Source organism: Mustela nigripes, chromosome 6 (genome assembly GCF_022355385.1).
Source record: "Mustela nigripes isolate SB6536 chromosome 6, MUSNIG.SB6536, whole genome shotgun sequence".
Classification (NCBI taxonomy): Eukaryota; Metazoa; Chordata; class Mammalia; order Carnivora; family Mustelidae; genus Mustela; species Mustela nigripes.
The window spans coordinates 48,567,109-48,586,165 of record NC_081562.1 but is presented as its reverse complement, the minus strand read 5'-3'; the positions used below and the strand labels follow the sequence as shown (position 1 = coordinate 48,586,165).

Here is a 19,057-nt window from a genome sequence, read left to right as displayed (position 1 = left end):
AAATGTATTTCCAGGGGTTCACATTATATTCCAAATTAGCAATCCAATCCATGCATTTGGCTCCTTGCATTACTTAATGCTTTCCAAGAATTGTTTAATCCAGGAAAGAAGAATATCCAGTTCACTGATGGCTTTGTAGATTCCTTTGTTTCCAATCTGCAGATAAAGTGAAGATATAAAAGCAGAAAATTTTCACATTTTAAAAAACAGAGTACTCAAAAACAATGACTTGAAATATTTACCCCATAAAATGTTCTTTTCATTCTGGTAATTGTTTTCATCTCTCTAGCTGAGGAAGCACAGGAAATCTAATAAATCAACAGAAAACACAGATTAGATTATTGAAGAGGCTCTAATAATACTTTTCCATCCATTCAGTAAACATATAGTGAGCAGGTATAATGTGCTGGTCATAGGTGTGCACTGGCAGGTCAATAATAGTTGGGTTTCTGTCATCACCGAGGTTAGTTACAGTTTCATGGGAGAAGCAAGTATATAAGCAGGTAATCAATTTAAAAACAGTAAGTAACAAACTACAATGAAATCTGTGTTTGTATTGCCTAGGGCTCTATGAAAAGAATTTACAGGAATGACCTACTTTCAATGGGGTGATCTGAGAAGGCATTTCTGAAAAATGACATTTAAATTGAGATCTGAAAAATAAGAAGGATCCAGTTTTATGAGGATGTGAAAAAAAGAAAGAGGGTGTTGAGGAGGATGCACAGGAGAGAATAACTCAGGGAAAGGGGAAGGTGTGCAAAGGCCCTGAGGCGGAAAGGCTTAGTGCTTCCCAGAAACTAAAAGAAGAACTTGGCGAGGCCAATCCAAGAAGGGAGATGTAGGAAACATGGAAGATGTGGGAACCAACAAGAAAAAATTCCCTTTTCTGAAAAATCACTCTGTCTGCTATGTGCATTGCAGAGTACAATACTCAGGTGTTGATTGTCAGGAGAAAGGACCAGGAAATATTAGTTTCTTCAAAAGAAGGAGCAGGTTGGCATTTTAAAGAAGATGGCTAGTAGCCAGGCAGGAGAAACGGCCTATCTCCTTTGTGGAGGTGAATTTCCAGTCCCTGTCTGAGCACAGAAATCACTTAGAAATCAAGTGGGAGGACATTAACTTTGTCCTTTATGTGCCCACACATTTCCACAGGCTTCATTAAAAAAAATGGAAGAAAAAGGTGAAAATGTCTAATTTATCTCTTTAGTTTTTACCCATAGAAGCTTAGTGCTGGAATAGACCAAAGAGATTGTATAAGTCAGCTCTTCTCAATTTACAGAAAAGGAAACAAGGCCCAGTGGTTAAGTCACTTGCTGAAGGTGTCACAGGAGGTCCTTTCCTAGTGATAAAATAGGGCCAGGGACATCAACAAAGATAATGATTAAAACTCACAAAATGGAAGCAAATAAATGACAACATTTGTTGAAAAAAATAAAAACATGGCCAATGTCAACCAATACGTCCCTCTAGCGCAGAACACAATCAGGAGGAGAGCAGGGAGAATGGGCAGCATGTAGTCTCTTCCTTATCAAGAGGAGACAACTAAAATGATTGACAGCTATATCCCAGATGCTACTATGGGGCATAAAGGTGGTGCTGGTGTCACAGCTGCCCAAATGGGGACTCTGCTTTCAGGTCAGACCCTGCATAGTAAGGAAGAAATCCTTCTTGTCAGGTGGCTTCCCTGATTAAGCACAGAAGAGCTGTAGACACAGAATGTTCTGGTAAAGGTCTGGTTTGCAGGATTCACAATCATGGCATTAGACTGCCCTGTGATAAGAGACCTGAATTTCGGGGCACCTGGGTGGCTCAGTGGATTAAGGCCTCTGCCTTCGGCTCAGGTCATGTTCCCAGGGTCGTCCTGGGATGGAGCCCCACATCAGGCTTTCTGCTCAGCGGGGAAACTGCTTCCTCCTCTCTCTCTCTCTGCCTGCCTCTCTGCCTACCTGTGGTCTCTATCTGTCAAATAAATAAATAAATAAATAATCTTAAAAAGAAAAAAAAAAAGAAGACATTTCAACCCAGACCAGATCCAGGGAGGTCAAAACAGTGCATGACAGATCCAGGACAGTGGTAACCAATGTCAGAGAGAAAAGTCAGAAAGAATCCATTCCTTCATTAAGCACATGTTGATGAAGGGCCTACTGTATGTCAACCTTTAGGGCTAGACACTAAAGACATGATGATGAACAAAAAGTTACTAAATAGGAGTTGTGGATAGGAAAATTGATGAAATACCAGATCACTTTAGAAGATAAAAATTTAGCAGGTCTAGGAGCTTTCTCCTTTATCTCAATTCCCCTTCAAGTGAAGACAAAAATACTGAGAAGATTGTTAGAGGAAAATAATAATAGTCAGCAGGTGTCAGGCACTAATCTGAAGGCTCCGACCATATTTATATCCTCTGTCCTCCCCACAATCCTATAAAAGAGGTGTTATTGCTATCCTCATTTTACAGATTAGGAAACTGAAGCACAGAAGTTAATATTCTGCCTATGTTCACACAGTAAGTGGAAGAGTTGAGACCCGAACCCAGATATTCAGCGTCCAGAGTCTGTGCTTAAAACCACTCCATTATACTAAAACAAAAACAAAACAAAACAAAACAACAACAAAAACCAGCATAACTTAGAAAATATATTCCAACTAAGCCAGTCTCTTGTTGAAAACATTCAAAATCCAGTTCCAAAGACAGATTAGCTCGAAGATCTCTGCTCTGCATTACAGAAGAGAAATGCTGGAGATGGCTTTAAAGGGTTAAGCCAACTGGCAGAGACAGAGATGGAGATTTCAACTCAAAAATGGATGTTGTGAAAATAAACAGAAGAAATCCCACAGTTGGTGGGTGTGTGTATGTGTGTGTGTGTACACTTTTTAAATTTTTTTTTAATTTTATTTATTTTCAGTGTAACAGAATTCATTGTTTATGTGCCACACCCAGTGCTCCATGCAATAAGTGCCCTCCATAATACCCACCACCAGGCTCCCCTGACCTCCCACTCCCAGCCCCTTCAAAATCATTTGTTTTTCAGACTGGAATTACAAAAGAAAATTCTAGAAATAACCAAGTCTAGGTTCAGCCAAGATCGTAGCTATGGAAAGTATTTAGAGAAGTCTTCCTATTTATAAATAGAGAGTATGATTAGATGCTCATTCCTTCTAACCTTAAATCGTCTAATATAAAAGTAGTTGGTCCAAATCTTGCAAGTGAATGAAAGAGAACGTCATCAAGAGAATCAAAACGTGCCTAACTCCAAGGCACTGTATGCAAGTTCCCAGATGCAAAGAATCAACTACAAAGCCCAGAAGCAAGTCACATGGCCCAGGGTCAAGCATGCAGGAACTGGGAGTTAAAGATTAAACACCGAAATTGGGAAGCCAAAGAAACTAACCAAAATCTGGACATTACAGAAGTTAAATATCATTAAGGCATTCCTGCTGACTACGGCTCTGCCCAGAGAACTCCAAACTCCAACTTCATCCTACACCAGGGTGGGAAGGACAAGAAAGGCATCACTCCATCAAGGAACGACAAGAAGAGTAGGAAAGGAGAAAACAAGGTTTGTCAAAACAACAACAACAACAACCATCCCAACAGTAACAGTAGGAAGCACTTACAGCTGCTGGCGTTGCCACTAAGGCTTTGTTGGTTTATGGGATGTTTTCTGGTGCCAAGAGTTCCATTTACTATAAATGACCTCCTACTAGAGATTCTACCCAGGTTTCCTTTTCTTCACTGTTGTAAACATGTCTACAGACCCAGGAAAACAGGCAGGTTTTACAGTCACAATTCAAATGACATTCCTCGGAAAGAGAGATTTCTGAAGGAACGATTTCCTTTACCTTCTATTTCAGTGTGTAGTTGTTTTACTGTAGGAATGGCTGTATGATTTGACACATTTGACCAAAGCAGATATGATCTAAACTCTAGGCCATTTGTCATAGGACTAGAATAACTAGAGCTCAAAGAAAAGTGTGAGATAGTCGTGAAAAAACTAACACCAGGCAACTCTTCAACTTTATTTGAGAGAGGGAGACAGAGAAAGAGCATGAGCTAGGGACAGATGGAGACAGAAGGAGAGAGAATCTCCAGCAGACTCCCTGCTAAGCAATGAGCCCCACTGGATTTCATGGGGCTCGATCTCATGACCCTGAGACCGTGACCTGAGCTGAAACCAAAAATCAGACACTTAACTAAGTGAGCCTCCCAGGTATCCTGACTGATTTAATCTTTAAAGGTAGCCTGCAAGATAAAAATGGCCTTGAGGCACAAGTGATGGCTCACAACCTGAGACAGACAGTGATGCAAATACTATGTGATATATACTGTGATTTAAAAAAAAAAAAAAATTGCTCTAAGATAGCAGAGACAGCCTGACTGTGGGATCCCAGAAAGCTTCCAGAAGAAAACCAGTTAGTTGCACCTTGAAAGGTAAGTAAGATAAAGTGGCAGGAGCAGGTAGAAGGGACAAGTAGGCAGAGGAAGGACAGTACTCCAGACTGAAAGGAGCAGAGATGATTTGGACACCATGCCAGTCTCACCTAAAATGGCTGGAGTCCATGTCTTGCGTTCAGGCCCCTAGCCTCCAGCCCTGCCCCAGCTCCTCCTGCACCTGCTTCCTACACAGCCCCCAGCAGAAGTGGAGACTGTATCTGCCCGGTAGATACTCCTTCCAAGGAGTTCTAAAAGGCCAGAGATGTTACCTGGCAGTTTTTGTTGTTCCAGCATCTGGAATAGGGCTCAGCAGTAGCTTTGCACAGTGGCCTTGTGGTAGCCAATGAGGTTTATCTGAGGCGCGATTGTTGCTAATTGAAATAGTGTTCAGCAAATATTAGATGCTCACTAAATGTTCATTGAACGAATGAATCAGTGAATACAATGCAAGCACCAGCTTATGGCTTCAGGCTTCACAAAGCCTAGTTTAATAACAGAATGAATTGTAAGAGTGGGTTAATATAAGAATAGCCATCTTGAAGGCCGGGAAGCCATTTTACTGAGCATCCCTAACCAGCCCACAGAGCGTATGTGACGTGAGACAAGAGAAAGTAGCTAAAACCTGAAAAAACAACTTAATCATATGCCACCAGGGCAGTTAAGTGATGGCTCTACAGGGACCAAATGTTAAAGAAAAACAAATAGTTAACTTGCAGAGATCACAATCCAGCAAGACAGGAATTTCCCTTGGTTTGCAAATGTCCTGGTGATTTACAACAAAAAGGCCATCTCTTCAATGACCCAATTTCCAGAGACAAATGGCTCAGTGCCTCAAGGTCAAAGGTCGCCCTCCCCACCACAAAACTGTGGGAGGCTGAGGCAGAAGGAAATGTAGTTAAGGTGAAAGTTCTTCGAAACCTACATCGCACTCAACCGCCAGGGTGACGCTGGGGTGGCAAAAGGTTAAACAAAGTTAACCTGTCAAAGTGGGGCACAAGATATGTATGTAGCCATGAAGAAGTGCCTTGAAAATGCTATATAAACCCTTGGCTTTGAGTGCTCAGGGTCCTTGTTGAAACTCGCTGCACCGGGCAGATACTTGGACCCCAGCTAGCTGGAAATAAACCTCACTATGTGACTTGCATTATCGAGAGTGTTCTCTGTCTAATTGAGGGGTGGTCTACTCCGTACCCTAATAGAATCATGTCCTGGGCATTGGTGAGCATTTTGGTTTGTTAAAGGCAATTGGGTAGACAGATGCAATCCATAGTATTGTGACTGCAATCTCCTCATGTTTTGAATAATCATACAAATGTGTACTGTGTATGACCACTAAAGCACAAATGGAAAATCTGTCTCTACTGATCATTCTGAGGAAATGAAAAATGGGCGTCAAGGACTAGACAGTTATACGCAGTACAGTCCTGCAGAGAACTAACTGTTTGTAGTGTTTTCTCAAAAGAACAACCTCAAATTCTTTCTCTGAAGAGTTCTATTATGTTACATCTATCATAAACATATACAGCATTTTCACAACCTCTGGGAGTGAAAGACTCCTCCCCTAGAAGATAGATAGGATAACTAACCGCTTGTTTGCTTTTCTGTAAACCGCTGGCTTTTAGGTATAGACCAGGTTATTAATTAGGTTATTAATTGCTTATTAATCACTCTTTTGCCCTTCTGTAACCGCTTGGCTTATAGAAATAATAGAGACGCCATGATGGCATTCCTACCTTCCCCCTTCTTGTTCCCCTTTCCCGCCTCTCTCCTCCCCTGCGCGGGCCCTCAGAACCAATCAGCTTGTTCCCCCTTCCCGCCTCTCTCTTCCCGCGCGTGGGTCCTTAGAGCCAATCAGCAAACTCCACGTATGCCTTTTTCAAAAGTTCTAATTGTCAACCAATCAGTTGCGCCCCACCCAAAACTTGTTTGTACCTGTTTATAAAAACCCGGCGCCACCACAGCCGGGTGTGCTCAGCTAGCAGGAGCTGCTGACCACCCGCAGGCGCGCGCTGACCACCCGCAGGCGCCTGCGTAACAATAAAGAACCTCTTGCTGATTGCATCCAGTGGCAGTGTTGGATTCTTGGGTAAGGGGATCCGCGGGTCTTTCAGGAGAATACAAAATCATACGTAAAGTCTTATATTGACCTCAGTATATGACTTCAGACTTGATTGTACCATCTCTTTTTGTTTTTTAATTTGTCTTTTTTTTTTCCAGACCAAATGGTCTACCATGATAATTATCATAGTGCTGTCTCTTAGGAGTGACTCAATAAAATGCCAGTCTTAGTGGACATACAAAGAATCCCTAAAGGCAGGAAGCTTGCAGAAGTCAGAAAGACTCCTCAAAAATGAAAAATAATATAAGTCCATGAGTTAATAATAACACTGGGATAAAATAGCAACTCATTGATCACCCTGAAAGAATGTTAGAAAAGCAATTCCTTATATTGAAAACTGGTAAATAAAGAAAAATAATTAACTACTTGTGCTGCTTTTTTTATATGATAAGTCTCTCAAGACAGCCAACTAGTAAGGGGTAAGTGATATTCACAGAATTACCCCCACTTATAAATAAAGAAGGTATAATAGAATTTGTAAAGTATCATAATATAATTATAAAATTATATCATTTATAAATGTATATAATTATATATAAAAACTAATAAATATATAATATAAATATAATATTTTAAATTATAATATAAATAAATAATATATTATATATACAATTATATATATTTATGTATTTATTCATACATTTTTATACATATTTGATTTATTTACTTATATTTATTTTTATATATGACTATAATATAAACTATATAAATATATATTTATAAAATAATTATAATTTTATAATTATAATTATATTATTTATTTATAATTATATATTTATATATTCAATATATATTATATATTATAATATTTATAAATATAATTATAATAATTCATGACTGCTAACATGGTAAATATAAATGCCATATACAATATGCCTCTCTGATGAAAAATACACAAAACTACAAATAAATTGATTCAGCCAAAACATCAAGCCTGAATTTGATCAAGAACCTATGCGTAATTATCTATGTATGGAAAATTTTTTTAAAATGTTGAATGAATCTATGACAATTCAAGCATCAAAATACAGACTATGAGAAACTTTGTAAGGCAAATGTCCCAATATCTTTAATAAATAAATAACAAGAAGAAGGAAGAAGAGGAGGAAAGAAAAAATCTGAAAGAATTAATCCCCAATAGAACTCTACTACAAGATATGTTAAAGGAAATCCTTCAAAGAAAAGGAAGATACCAGATAGAAACGTGGTTCTACGCAATGGAATGAAGAGTTTCAAAAATGGCAGAACATGGCAGAACATGGTTAACTTATAACTATTAAGTTAACAAAAGGGATAAAATGGAATCATTTTTAACATCAATCAAAAAGAAGCCAGAAAAAGAGGGAAGTGGAACCAACAACAGGCTGGGTAAAAAGAAGAGGCAGGGTGGTAGATTCAACACCAAACATATTAAAACCCAATCACTTAAAAGTAAATGATCTAAACCTACCAATAAAAAGATAGAGTGGATAAACACACAGAGCCTAAATATGTGCTGCTTGTAAGAAATGCACTTTAGGGGCACCTGGGTGGCTCAATGGGTTAAGCCTCTGCCTTTGGCTCAGGTCAGATCTCAGGGTCCTTGGATCGAGCTCCTTGCTCAGTGGGGAGTCTGCTTCCCCCTCCCTCTCTGCCTGCCTCTGCCTACTTATGATCTCTCTCCCTCTGTCAGATAAATAAATAAAATCTTTGAAAAAAATGCACTTTAGACATTTTAAAAATGTTTATTCTTCCGATCCAAGAGCATGGAGTGGTCTTCCATCTTTCTGTGTCTTCTTCAATTTCTTTCATGAGTGTTCTGTAGTTCCTCGAGTACAGGTCCTTTACCTCTTTGGTTAGGTTTATTTCCAGGTATCTTATGGTTCTTGGTGCTATAGTAAATGGAATCAATTCTCTAATTTCCCTTTCTGTATTTTCATTGTTAGTGTATAAGAAAGCAACTGATTTCTGTACATTGACTTTGTATCCTACCACATTACTGAATTGCTGTATGAGTTCTGTTTGGGAGTGGAGTCTTTTGGGTTTTCCATATAAAGTATCATGTCATCTGCGAAGAGAGAGAGTTTGACTTCTTCATTGCCAATTTGGATACCTATTATTTCTCTTTGTTGTTTGATTGCTGTTGCTAGGACTTCTAATACTGTTGAACAAGAGTGGTGAGAGTGGGCATCCTTGTCATGTTCCTGATCTCAACGGGAAGGCCATGAGCTTTTTCCCATTGAAGATGATATTTGCTGTGGGTTTTTCAGAGATAGATTTTATGAAGTTCAGGAATCTTCCCTCTATCCCTATACTCTGAAGTGTTTTAATCAGGAACGGATGCTGGATTTTGCCAAATGCTTTTTCTGCATCAATTGAGAGGACCATGTGGTTCTTCTCTTTTTTCTTATTGATTTGTCTATACTGCCTAGAGCAATCTATACCTTTAATGCCATTCCAATCAAAATTCCACCAGTATTTTTCAAAGAGCTGGAGCAAATAATCCTAAAATTTGTATAGAATCAGAAGAGACCCTGAATTGCTAAGGAAATGTTGAAAAAGAAAAACAAAACTGGGGACATCACATTACCTGATTTCAAGCTTTACTACAAAGCTGTGACCACCAAGACAGCATGGTACTGGTGCAAAAACAGACACATAGACCAGTGGAACAGAGTAGAGAGCCCAGATATGGACCCTCAACTCTATGGTCAAATAATCTTTGACAAAGCAGGAAAAAATATACAGTGGAAAAAAGACAGTCTTTTCAATAAATGGTGCTGGGAAAGTTGGACAGCTATATGTAGAAGAATGAAACTCGACCATTCTCTTACACCATACACAAAGATAAACTCGAAATGGATAAAAGACCTCAACGTGAGACAGGAATCCATTAGAATCCTAAAGGAGAACATAGGCAGTAACCTCTTCGATATCAGCCACAGCAACTTCTTTCAAGATATGTCTCCAAAGGCAAAGGAAACAAAAGGGAAAATGAACTTTTGGGACTTCATCAAGATCAAAAGCTTCTGCACTGCAAAGGAAACAGTCAACAAAACAAAGAGGCAACCCACGGAATGGGAAAAGATATTTGCAAATGACAGTACAGACAAAAGGTTGATATCCAGGATCTATAAAGAACTTCTCAAACTCAACACACACAAAACAGATAATCATGTCAAAAAATGGGCAGAAGACATGAACAGACACTTTTCCGATGAAGACATACAAATGGCTATTAGACACATGAAAAAATGTTCATCATCGTTAGCCATCAGGGAGATTCAAATTAAAACCACATTGAGATACCACCTTACACCAGTTAGAATGGCCAAAATTAACAAGACAGGAAACAATGTGTGTTGGAGAGGATGTGGAGAAAAAAAGACAGTCTCTTCAATAAATGGTGTTACACTGTTGGTGGGAATGCAAGTTGGTGCAGCCACTTTGGAGAACGGTATGGAGATTCCTTAAGAAATTAAAAATAGAGTTTCCCTATGACCCTGCCATTGCACTACTGGGTATTTACCCCAAAGATACAGATGTAGTGAAAATGTTTATAGCAGCAGTGGCCACAGTCATCAAACTGTGGAAAGAACCAAGATGCCCTTCAATGGACGAATGAATAAGAAAGATGTGGTCCATATACACTATAGAGTATTATGCCTCCATCTGAAAGGATGAATACCCAACTTTTGTATCAACATGGACGGGACTGGAAGAGATTATGCTGAGTGAAATAAATCAAGCAGAGAGAGTCAATTATCATATGGTTTCACTTATTTGTGGAGCATAACAAATAAAATAGAGGACATGGGGAGATGGAGAGGAGAAGGGAGTTAAGAGAAATTGGAAGGGGAGATGAACAATGAAAGACTATGGACTCTGAAAAACAATCTGAGGGTTTTGAAGGGGCGGGGGGTGGGAGGTTGGGGGAGCCAGGTGGTGGGTATTAAGGAGAGCACGTATTGCATGGAGCACTGGGTGTGGTGCATAAACAAAGAATTCTGTTATGCTGAAAAGAAATAAATGTTTTTAAAAAGGAAAAAAATGCACTTTAACTAAAAAGCACTTTAACTAAAAGCACCTTTTAAGTGTAAAAGGACAGAGAAATATATCATACTAATACTAACCAAAAGAAAACCGAAGTGGTTCTATTTGTATCAGAAAAAGTAGGTTTCAGAACAAAGAATATTCTTAAGGACAATAGGGTACTTTTATAAAATAAAGGGGTCAATTCATCAAGATAACACTGCAATCATAAATATTTATGCACCTAATAGCAGAACCTCAAAATATATGAACTCCATGAGTACTGATAGAACTTCAAGGAGAAACGGAAGACTCCACAGTTAATGTCAGAGATGTCAATAATTGAGAAAATAAGTAGAAAGTCACCAAAGATAAAGAAAGTTGAAATGAAACAAGATGGAATTGGGAGGGAGACAAACCATAAGTGACTCTTAATCTCACAAAACAAACTGAAGGTTGCTGGGGGGAGGGGGGTTGGGAGAAGGGGGTGGGATTATGGACATTGGGGAGGGTGTGTGCTTTGGTGAGTGCTGTGAAGTGTGTAAACCTGGTGATTCACAGACCTGTACCCCTGGGGATAAAAATATATGTTTATAAAAAATAAAAAATTAAAAAAAAAGTTGAAAAACAGTAATGATCAATTGATCTAGTGGACGACTTCTAGAATACCCCACCCAGCAAGACATCTACTCTTTTTCAAATACACAAAATATATTTACCAAAATTAACCAGATTCTGGGCCACATAATTTGGCTCAACAAATATAATAGAGAACTTGAGTCATATAAAGGAGGATCTCTGACCAAAGTAAAATCAAATTGGAAATCAAAATCAAAAAGTCATCTGGAACAATCCCAAATATATAGACACTGAATGACACCCTTCCAAATAACTGACGGGTCAAAGAAGAAACCAAAAAGGAAACTGGAAAGTACTTCAAAGTGAGTGAAAATAAAACACAACATAGCAAAAGTTGTGGGATGTAGCTAAAGTTGTACTGAAAAGGAAGTTTATAACACTGAATTCCTACACAGAAAAGATTAAAAACAAACAAACAAAAAAAAAAAAACCCTCAAACTGATAATCTCAGTTTCCACCTTAAGAAAACACTGAAAGACATTGAGTTAGTGACCCGAGCTTTCACCGTAGGAAATCAGAAAGAAAAAAGTAGATTAAACTCAAAAGTGACAGAAGAAAGGAATAATAAAGTTCAGAATGGAAATCAGGGAAACCGAAGCAGAACATAATAGAGAATATTAATTAAACTAAAACTGGCTCTTTCAGAAATCAGTAAGATTGATGCATTTCAATAAAATTTTAGGGAAAAAAAAAGGCTGAAGACGAAAAAAATACCAATATTCGGAATGAGAGAAGTGACAACAACCTGTACTCTACAAAACATTAAAAAGATAGTGAGAAAATAGCATAGATAATTGGTGGGTAAGATTTGGTAGAATTGACAAAATGAATAAAAATCATTGAAAAACACAAGCTATCGAAGCTCACTCAAGGAGAAATCGATAACTTGAGTAGCCTTGTATCTATTAAAAAATAGAATATTTAGCTTAAAATCTTCCCATAAAGAAAACTCTAGGCAAAAATGGCTTCACTGGACCATTGGCTTCAAAAATGGCTTCAAAGGACAAATTCTATGCAAATCCTTCTAGAAAATTGAAGAGGAGAGAATACTTTCCAACTTACTTAATGAGACCAACATCATACTAATTCCAAAAACGAGACAAAGATTACAAGTCAAGAAAACAACAGACTAATGTCCCTCATAAATGTAGATGCAAAAATTATTAACAAAATTTTAGCAAATGGAACCTAACAATACCTGATAAGGATAACACATTATTACCAGATAGAGTTTATCCCAGAAATCCAAAGTTGGCTTAACTTTAAAGATCAATCAGTGTAATCTGTATCAGTTCTCCTAAAGACAAAAATCACATGATCATCCCAATAGATGCAAAAGTCATTGACCTAAATGTGAGGCCTAAAACTAGAAAAATTCTAGATGAAAACATAGTAAACATTCTTTTGACCTTGTGTTAAATAAAAATTTCTTAAATATGGCATGAAAGGTATGACTCATTGAAGAAAAAAATTGATAAATTGGACATCATCCAAATGTAAAATGTCAGGGCACCTGGGTGGCCCAGTTGGTTAAGTATCTGCCTTCGACTCAGATCATGATCCTGGGGTCTGGGATCAAGCTCTGAAGCAGGCTCCCTGTTTCTCCCTTCCCCTCTACCCCACTCTCTCTCTTGCTTTCTCTGAAATAAATAAAAATAAAATCTTTTAAAAAAATGTAAAATATCTTCTCTCTTCAAAAGAAACTTTTAAAATAATGAGATGTCATAGAACAGGAAAAAATATTTTGAAATTATATATCTGATCAAAGATTTGCATGAAGAATATATTTTAAAAGACACATACTCAAAACTCAGTAAGAAAATAACCAACCTCATTTTTTTTCCATGGGCAAAATATCAAAATCAAAGAAGATACATTGTTGGTAAACAGGCAAATAAAGAGATGCTCAACCTCGGTAATGGGGAGATGAAAATGGAAAACACAATGCGATAACATCACCCTCCAACTACACTGGCTGGCATCTATAAACATTGACTCTACCAAGTAAGAGCAAGGATACTGAACTCTCACACACTATTGATGAACATGTAAAATGGTACAACTGCTTTAGAAAGCAGTTTAGCCATCTTTTTTATAAGACGTACACCTAACCTATAGTTCATTCCTAGGTATCTACCCAAGAGAAATGAACATATCTGTCCAAAGACGTGGATGTGAGTATTCATAATGGCTTTATTTGTGAGAGACAGAAACTGGAGAAAAATAACCAACAGGAGCGCCTGGGTGGCTCAGTGGGTTAAAGCCTCTGCCTTCGGCTCAGGTCATGATCCCAGGGTCCTGGGATCGAGCCCCACATTGGGCTCTCTGCTCCGCAGGGAGCCTGCTTCCTCCTCTCTCTCTGCCTGCCTCTCTGCCTACCTGTGATCTCTGTCAAATAAATAAATAAAATCTTAAAAAAAAAAAATAACCAACAGTAGGTGAATCGATATGTAAATTATAGTATATCATTGTAATGGAATACTACTTGGCAATAAAAAAGTATAAATGACTGATACACTAATAGCAGGAGTGAATCTCAAAGTAACTATGCTTGGTGTAAAAAAACTGACACAAAAGAATATAACACATACACCATTTATGTTAAATTCTAGGATATGAAAACAAATCTATAGTGACAAAAGGCAGATCAGCGGTTCCCTGGGGACGGGACAGAGAGGAAGGGAATCACCAAGGGGCACAAAGAAACTTTGGGGACTGATGGATATATTCATTATCTTAATTGTGGTGATGGCTTCAGAGGTGTGTACGCATGTCTAAACTACCAAATTATACACTTAAAACATGTTCAGTTGTATATCAACTCTATCTCAACACTGTTAACAAGTACATCACAAATATTAAGCACACACAAAATATATATGGGAAATGTACATACTAGTCTTATGATTATGCTGATGCATGGGACTCTGAAATTTTTAGCAGGTCTAAAGCTACTTATTTACCTTTCTCCAAACTTCCTCCGTCTATACTGTTAATGAGCAACCGCCCCTGATTCAACCCCCCAAGTAAGAACCTTTGCCTCATCCCAGACTCTACTTTCTTCCTCACTCTCCTTTCCCGTCCCCAGGACACCAGAGCACCACCACTTTACCCCAGGCACATTATTACAAGGCTCTTCTCATTGTTTTTAATCCCTCGAGCCTCACCACCCACCCTCCACCCCTCTACCCTCACCAAAGAGGTCTGCGTTATCAAGTCTTTCTTAACCAGGTCCTTAGCAGCATTTCCTCGCTAAAATCTAACCAACCAGCCTCCTCTTCCCACTCCCCAAGCTGCTTCACATTCCCACTCATTACTCCAAGCTTCCTGAATAGGGTGTGTCCTTTCATACCATCAAGCCTTTATTCAAGCTTCTCCCCTGTTATTCCTGCCCCTCCTGAGAGCACAGACCAAATCCTACTGACCTTCCTCATCCAGCCCAGGACCTAGAAAATAGAGAAGCAGGCCACCCTGCTGTAAGCCGACCTGCAAAAAGTCAATTTGCAAAACCAACTCGTTTCTTTCAGCCATTTGGTTTCAGGCGTTTGTGTTTTTGTTTGTCCTTACAACACCATTTTCAGAAAAATCCGATTTTGTCTGTTTCACTTCCCTTGTTATTCATGAGAGCAGATGCTCAGTAAGTTTGAATGAAAACAGATACCAGCTTCTATTATCAAAAATACAAAATTATGACTGGCCAAAAGATTAAACGCAAAGAAACACCTATTTCCCTAAAGCAGTGTCTGACAAGGCTTTCCAAAGCTCCGGTTCATCCTCTGGTTTTCCTTTTCGGTTTCACAATAGTGTTAGTTTTACCCCAAGGCATAACCTCCACAGTTTGTGAGACAAATTAACTGGAGCTAGCAACGGTGGGCTTCAGGAGGGAGAAAGAAAGAAAGCCCAGAATTAGGTGGCCCTTGGGAGGTTGATTGGCTGTATGCTCGTATATGGCCACAAGGGGGTGCCAGCCACCTTGGTAAGCAGCCAAACCCGCGCGAGGGGCGCCCGGCCGCTGGTCTGCTGTGTGGCCCGCATCCCTAAAAGAAACATCCCTTTGGACAGAAGCGTCTTGATTGACAGGTCTTTTCAGGAGTAAACAAAAACAAACTAATCCAAAAACAAATCGAGGCAAACCAGAGTCCCTAGATAGTTGTATGTTTTCTAAATCTTTCCTTTAGAACATTGCTTGATTTTTGTTACAGCTCATTACATGTTCTCACTACTTGAGCCGAAGAAACCGAATTGATGGGAAAACAGACATGGCTTCGGGGTTCCAGATGTCCAGACACCCACTACAGTACCAGGCAAGGATTTATTCCAGTGCCCCCCACCCCCATCATTAACAACTTCATTTGAAAGAACGTTAGATTAAATCTGATGGCTAATGCAAAGGCCAGCACCTACGGCAGAGGAACCAGGGTTCAAACAAAAACATGGAGAGAAACAGAAGCATTTAAAAGTCAAAACAAACTAACAAACAAAGCCAGGCTGAAAAGGATGCCTCTCACCTGACACTGAAATTCAGGGAGCCGCTCACTTATTCCTTTAGACTCACTCTAGCTTACAGTGGCTGCCTTACATGGCATTATTTCCCCTATATCAAGTCCTTCAAGGGATCTTCCCTTCTTCCATCTTTCAGCGGTGAAAATGCTCTAGTAGGAGTACTTATGAGTTAATCAGTTGCGGGGGGGATGAAATATATGAATTATGTGATAATTCAGCTTAATTTTAAGAGACTATTTATACCATTCACTGTCTTAATAAGATGAGCTCATAGCTCAAGTATAGAAACAGCTAAAGATAAGTAAGTTTCTTTCCCCTGGTTTAGGCAAGGGAGCTGGCCCAGAGCATTTGCTGTCTTCTACAAAGGTCCAGTTTGTAATTTTTCTCATTGCACTTCTCTGGATGGAATAAGAGAGTTTATGGAAGACCATGCAACCCACGTCTCAAACAAGGACATAACTTAAACACAAACTAACCAAAGCAAAGGGGAAGGCAAATTCATTGGAAGTCTTTACTTAACTGACCAGCTCACCCACATAAAATGCCTCTGTGCCTTGGTCTGCAACTTGAGATCTGGAGCACTTTTAAGGACCACAAGGAAAAGACATTCTAGCTCTTAAGAAATAAAAATCTGCCTCCAACTGCCCAGCATTTAAGTCTCAATGACCATAATTCCTAGAGTGGAGAGCTTGTTTCCATCTGGCAACCTAGCAATCATCACCATTCCGTGCTTACACCTCCTGCAAAGTGCAGTCACAATAGGCTGGGAAAGCATCCTTGGACCCTGAACAAGTTCACGGAAAAGATCCACCACTCCCCACAGAGGCAAGTCAACTACTACTGCACGCGTCCTGGCTTAATTATTTTGGTGTGCTTGGTTTCATTTTTCTGTACTGGTCTTTATTACTGTGGATGTTTATGGAGAAATATGGTCACTTTTACCTTCCTAATGAATTCCTCATTGCTTGTGGTGACCGATGGTGACCATACCATAGCATGATGTCATTTAAGTCCCAAAGAAGACATACCACCCTTTTTTAAAGTTTTGACGGAGAGTATGCCTTAAAAAAGGAGTCACCAAAAAAGGTTAGATAATTAAGAAAAAAGTAATCTAAAAGCCCTCATCAGTATGAGAAAGCAAGGAAGGAAGGAAGGAAGGATTTAAAGAAAAAGACACCTGCTACATATTTATTCAGTGCTGGTTCACTGATGATAAACTGTCCACTGGGACCACAAGCCAACAGTTAGAAAGCCCCTGTTACTCACCCTTCGGGGCAGAGATAGCTTCCTACTTGTTAGGTAGGTTTCTAGGTTCAAACTCACCATATTTGCCAGATAGATATACTTACACAGCGGCTCAACAGCTGCCTAAGACTGTGAAGTTCTTCCACAAAATGTATTTCCCTGCAGACTTGTACTTGGAGTTGACCAAAAACATCTTCCATGAAGAAGGACAGAAGCTGTTCTTGGAACCTGCAGTTTTTCTGTAAATGACATATAGGAAATTGCCTAAGGTAAAGCATGAAGAGCTTTGGTAAAATGTTGCTGAAACACCCACCCGATTATTACTTGATGGCTATCTGGAAAAATTAAAATGCTGGAGAGAAAGCATCGGACGAGTAGAAAAATGAAAGAGACAAAAATCCTCTGGCTTACCATAAATAGCTTTTTTGTTTTCTTTTTTAATAATCGTATGTTTTTTATGCGGTCTTCCTACAGTAAAACAAAGGGAAATAAGTTTCATCCATAATGACAAATGTCCTTTCAGCCATCATCTTAAGCAGAGCCTAATACTTACTGGAATCGTTGTTTTGAGCCATGCTGCCTTGACGTACAGTGTGTCAACAGCTTGGGACAGTGTTCCCCTTGGGTAACAACCTTTCGCGGAGGAAGATGGCTTGTGCTTGGCAAAGGCAAGAGACAGAACAGCAAACAGCAACCCAGACCTCCAAATGCAATTCACCTGCATTTCCCTCCACCCCACTCTGGGCTCGTGTCACTGGTAGCAGCCAGAGAGTTCCTTGTGCTGGTTAGATGATTGGACAACCTACTTACTGGAGCTCTCAAGTCCACCTCACCAATGAGATGCTGTGGTAGATAACTTACAGTGTCTATAGAGGAAGATCCCTTTGGTTGTTCTATTTTTTTAGAGCTCGCTTCATAACCAAAACTACTTTGACCACAGCAACTGTGACATTAAGAAAAAGTTCAGGTTTACTGGTAAGGTTGGGGCCCCCCTTTAAAAAAAGAAGACAGAATTTCAGTTGCATATCACAACAGATTCATTATTTTTAAAAGTGGTGCTAAGCCAGTAAAAGAGACTAATCTCCAGGAGGCTGTGTGATTTTAAAAAATTCCCATAGGGAACACTGCATCAAAAACTAATGATGTATTTTTATGGATGTGTTTTATGGTGATTAAAATTGCCATGTAAAAAAACAAAATAAAACAAAACAACAACAACAACAAAAACCCAAACCTCCCTAACCAATATCCCACCCCCAAAATTAACCAAAGGTAGAATGGACAGCCCTGGGAAACCTGCTCGTGAATTCATATGGGCTTTACACATCTCCCTTGCTAAGCCCTTCTCCAGGACCCCCTTCCGCCCTCAGGGACCACCATTCTTCAGCCAGCATCAAAACCCAAGAGAGGACTTTCCCAATTTTTCTCAAGAATCTTTCCAGCTCAGAAATTATAACTCCCTTAACATAGTCAAGATTTGCTTGGCACAAATAGTAAATTCTCTATCATCTCTTTCCAAAATGACCACCCAGACTTGCCCTCAAGCTCTAGACTTTGAGTAACATGTACATTTCTTAAGGAAAGAGACCCAAACTTTCCATCTCTGATTCCTCTGCACCTTCCATGGTGCCTCTTCTAAAGAAGTACATCCAATATTAGTTCACTGAATACTTTACTTTCCACATCATGAAATGCTATTGTAACTGCATTTAAAAAAAAAAAATATTTCATCAACAAATTTCTGTCAAGGCTCTGCCTATACAAAGACAGTGCTCCATATTAGGGGGCAGAAGCTCCCGAGAACACTGTGCTCAGTTTTGTCCCAGTTCTTCTTATCGTGGTAGGTATGATTCATTTGAGGTAGCAGCCCCAAGAGGAAATGGGCATAGCCCAGAATTGTATAATGAGAAGCAGAGACAGACCACCAAGCCTAGCAGGCATAGAGTTAATGAAGTACCTGGGCAAGGCAATACTAGGAATCTGGCATGAGCAAGAGATGCCTGAAAACTCAGCAGAGTCGATAACAAGCCTCAGAATCCAAGAACCATGTCAAAATCAAGACAACCAGGCTAGCAAAGGGGCAAGGAGAAAGTATAAAGGAAAGG

General features: G+C 39.3%; 1 protein-coding gene and 1 pseudogene across 1 annotated transcript; one reads left to right on the top strand and one right to left on the bottom strand.

Annotated features, from left to right (window-relative positions):
- Nucleotides 1-19: 19 nt before the first annotated feature.
- Nucleotides 20-17,703, bottom strand: IL26 (interleukin 26). The gene is made up of 5 exons (XM_059404703.1): nt 17,506-17,703; nt 17,364-17,420; nt 17,057-17,191; nt 243-308; nt 20-156 (listed from the first exon to the last, which is right to left on the bottom strand). The coding sequence occupies exons 1-5, from the start codon at nt 17,674-17,676 to the stop codon at nt 70-72; spliced, it is 516 nt and encodes a 171-aa protein (XP_059260686.1). The 5' UTR covers nt 17,677-17,703; the 3' UTR covers nt 20-69.
- Nucleotides 4,750-4,881, top strand: LOC132020964 (U4 spliceosomal RNA; annotated as a pseudogene).
- Nucleotides 17,704-19,057: the final 1,354 nt, after the last annotated feature.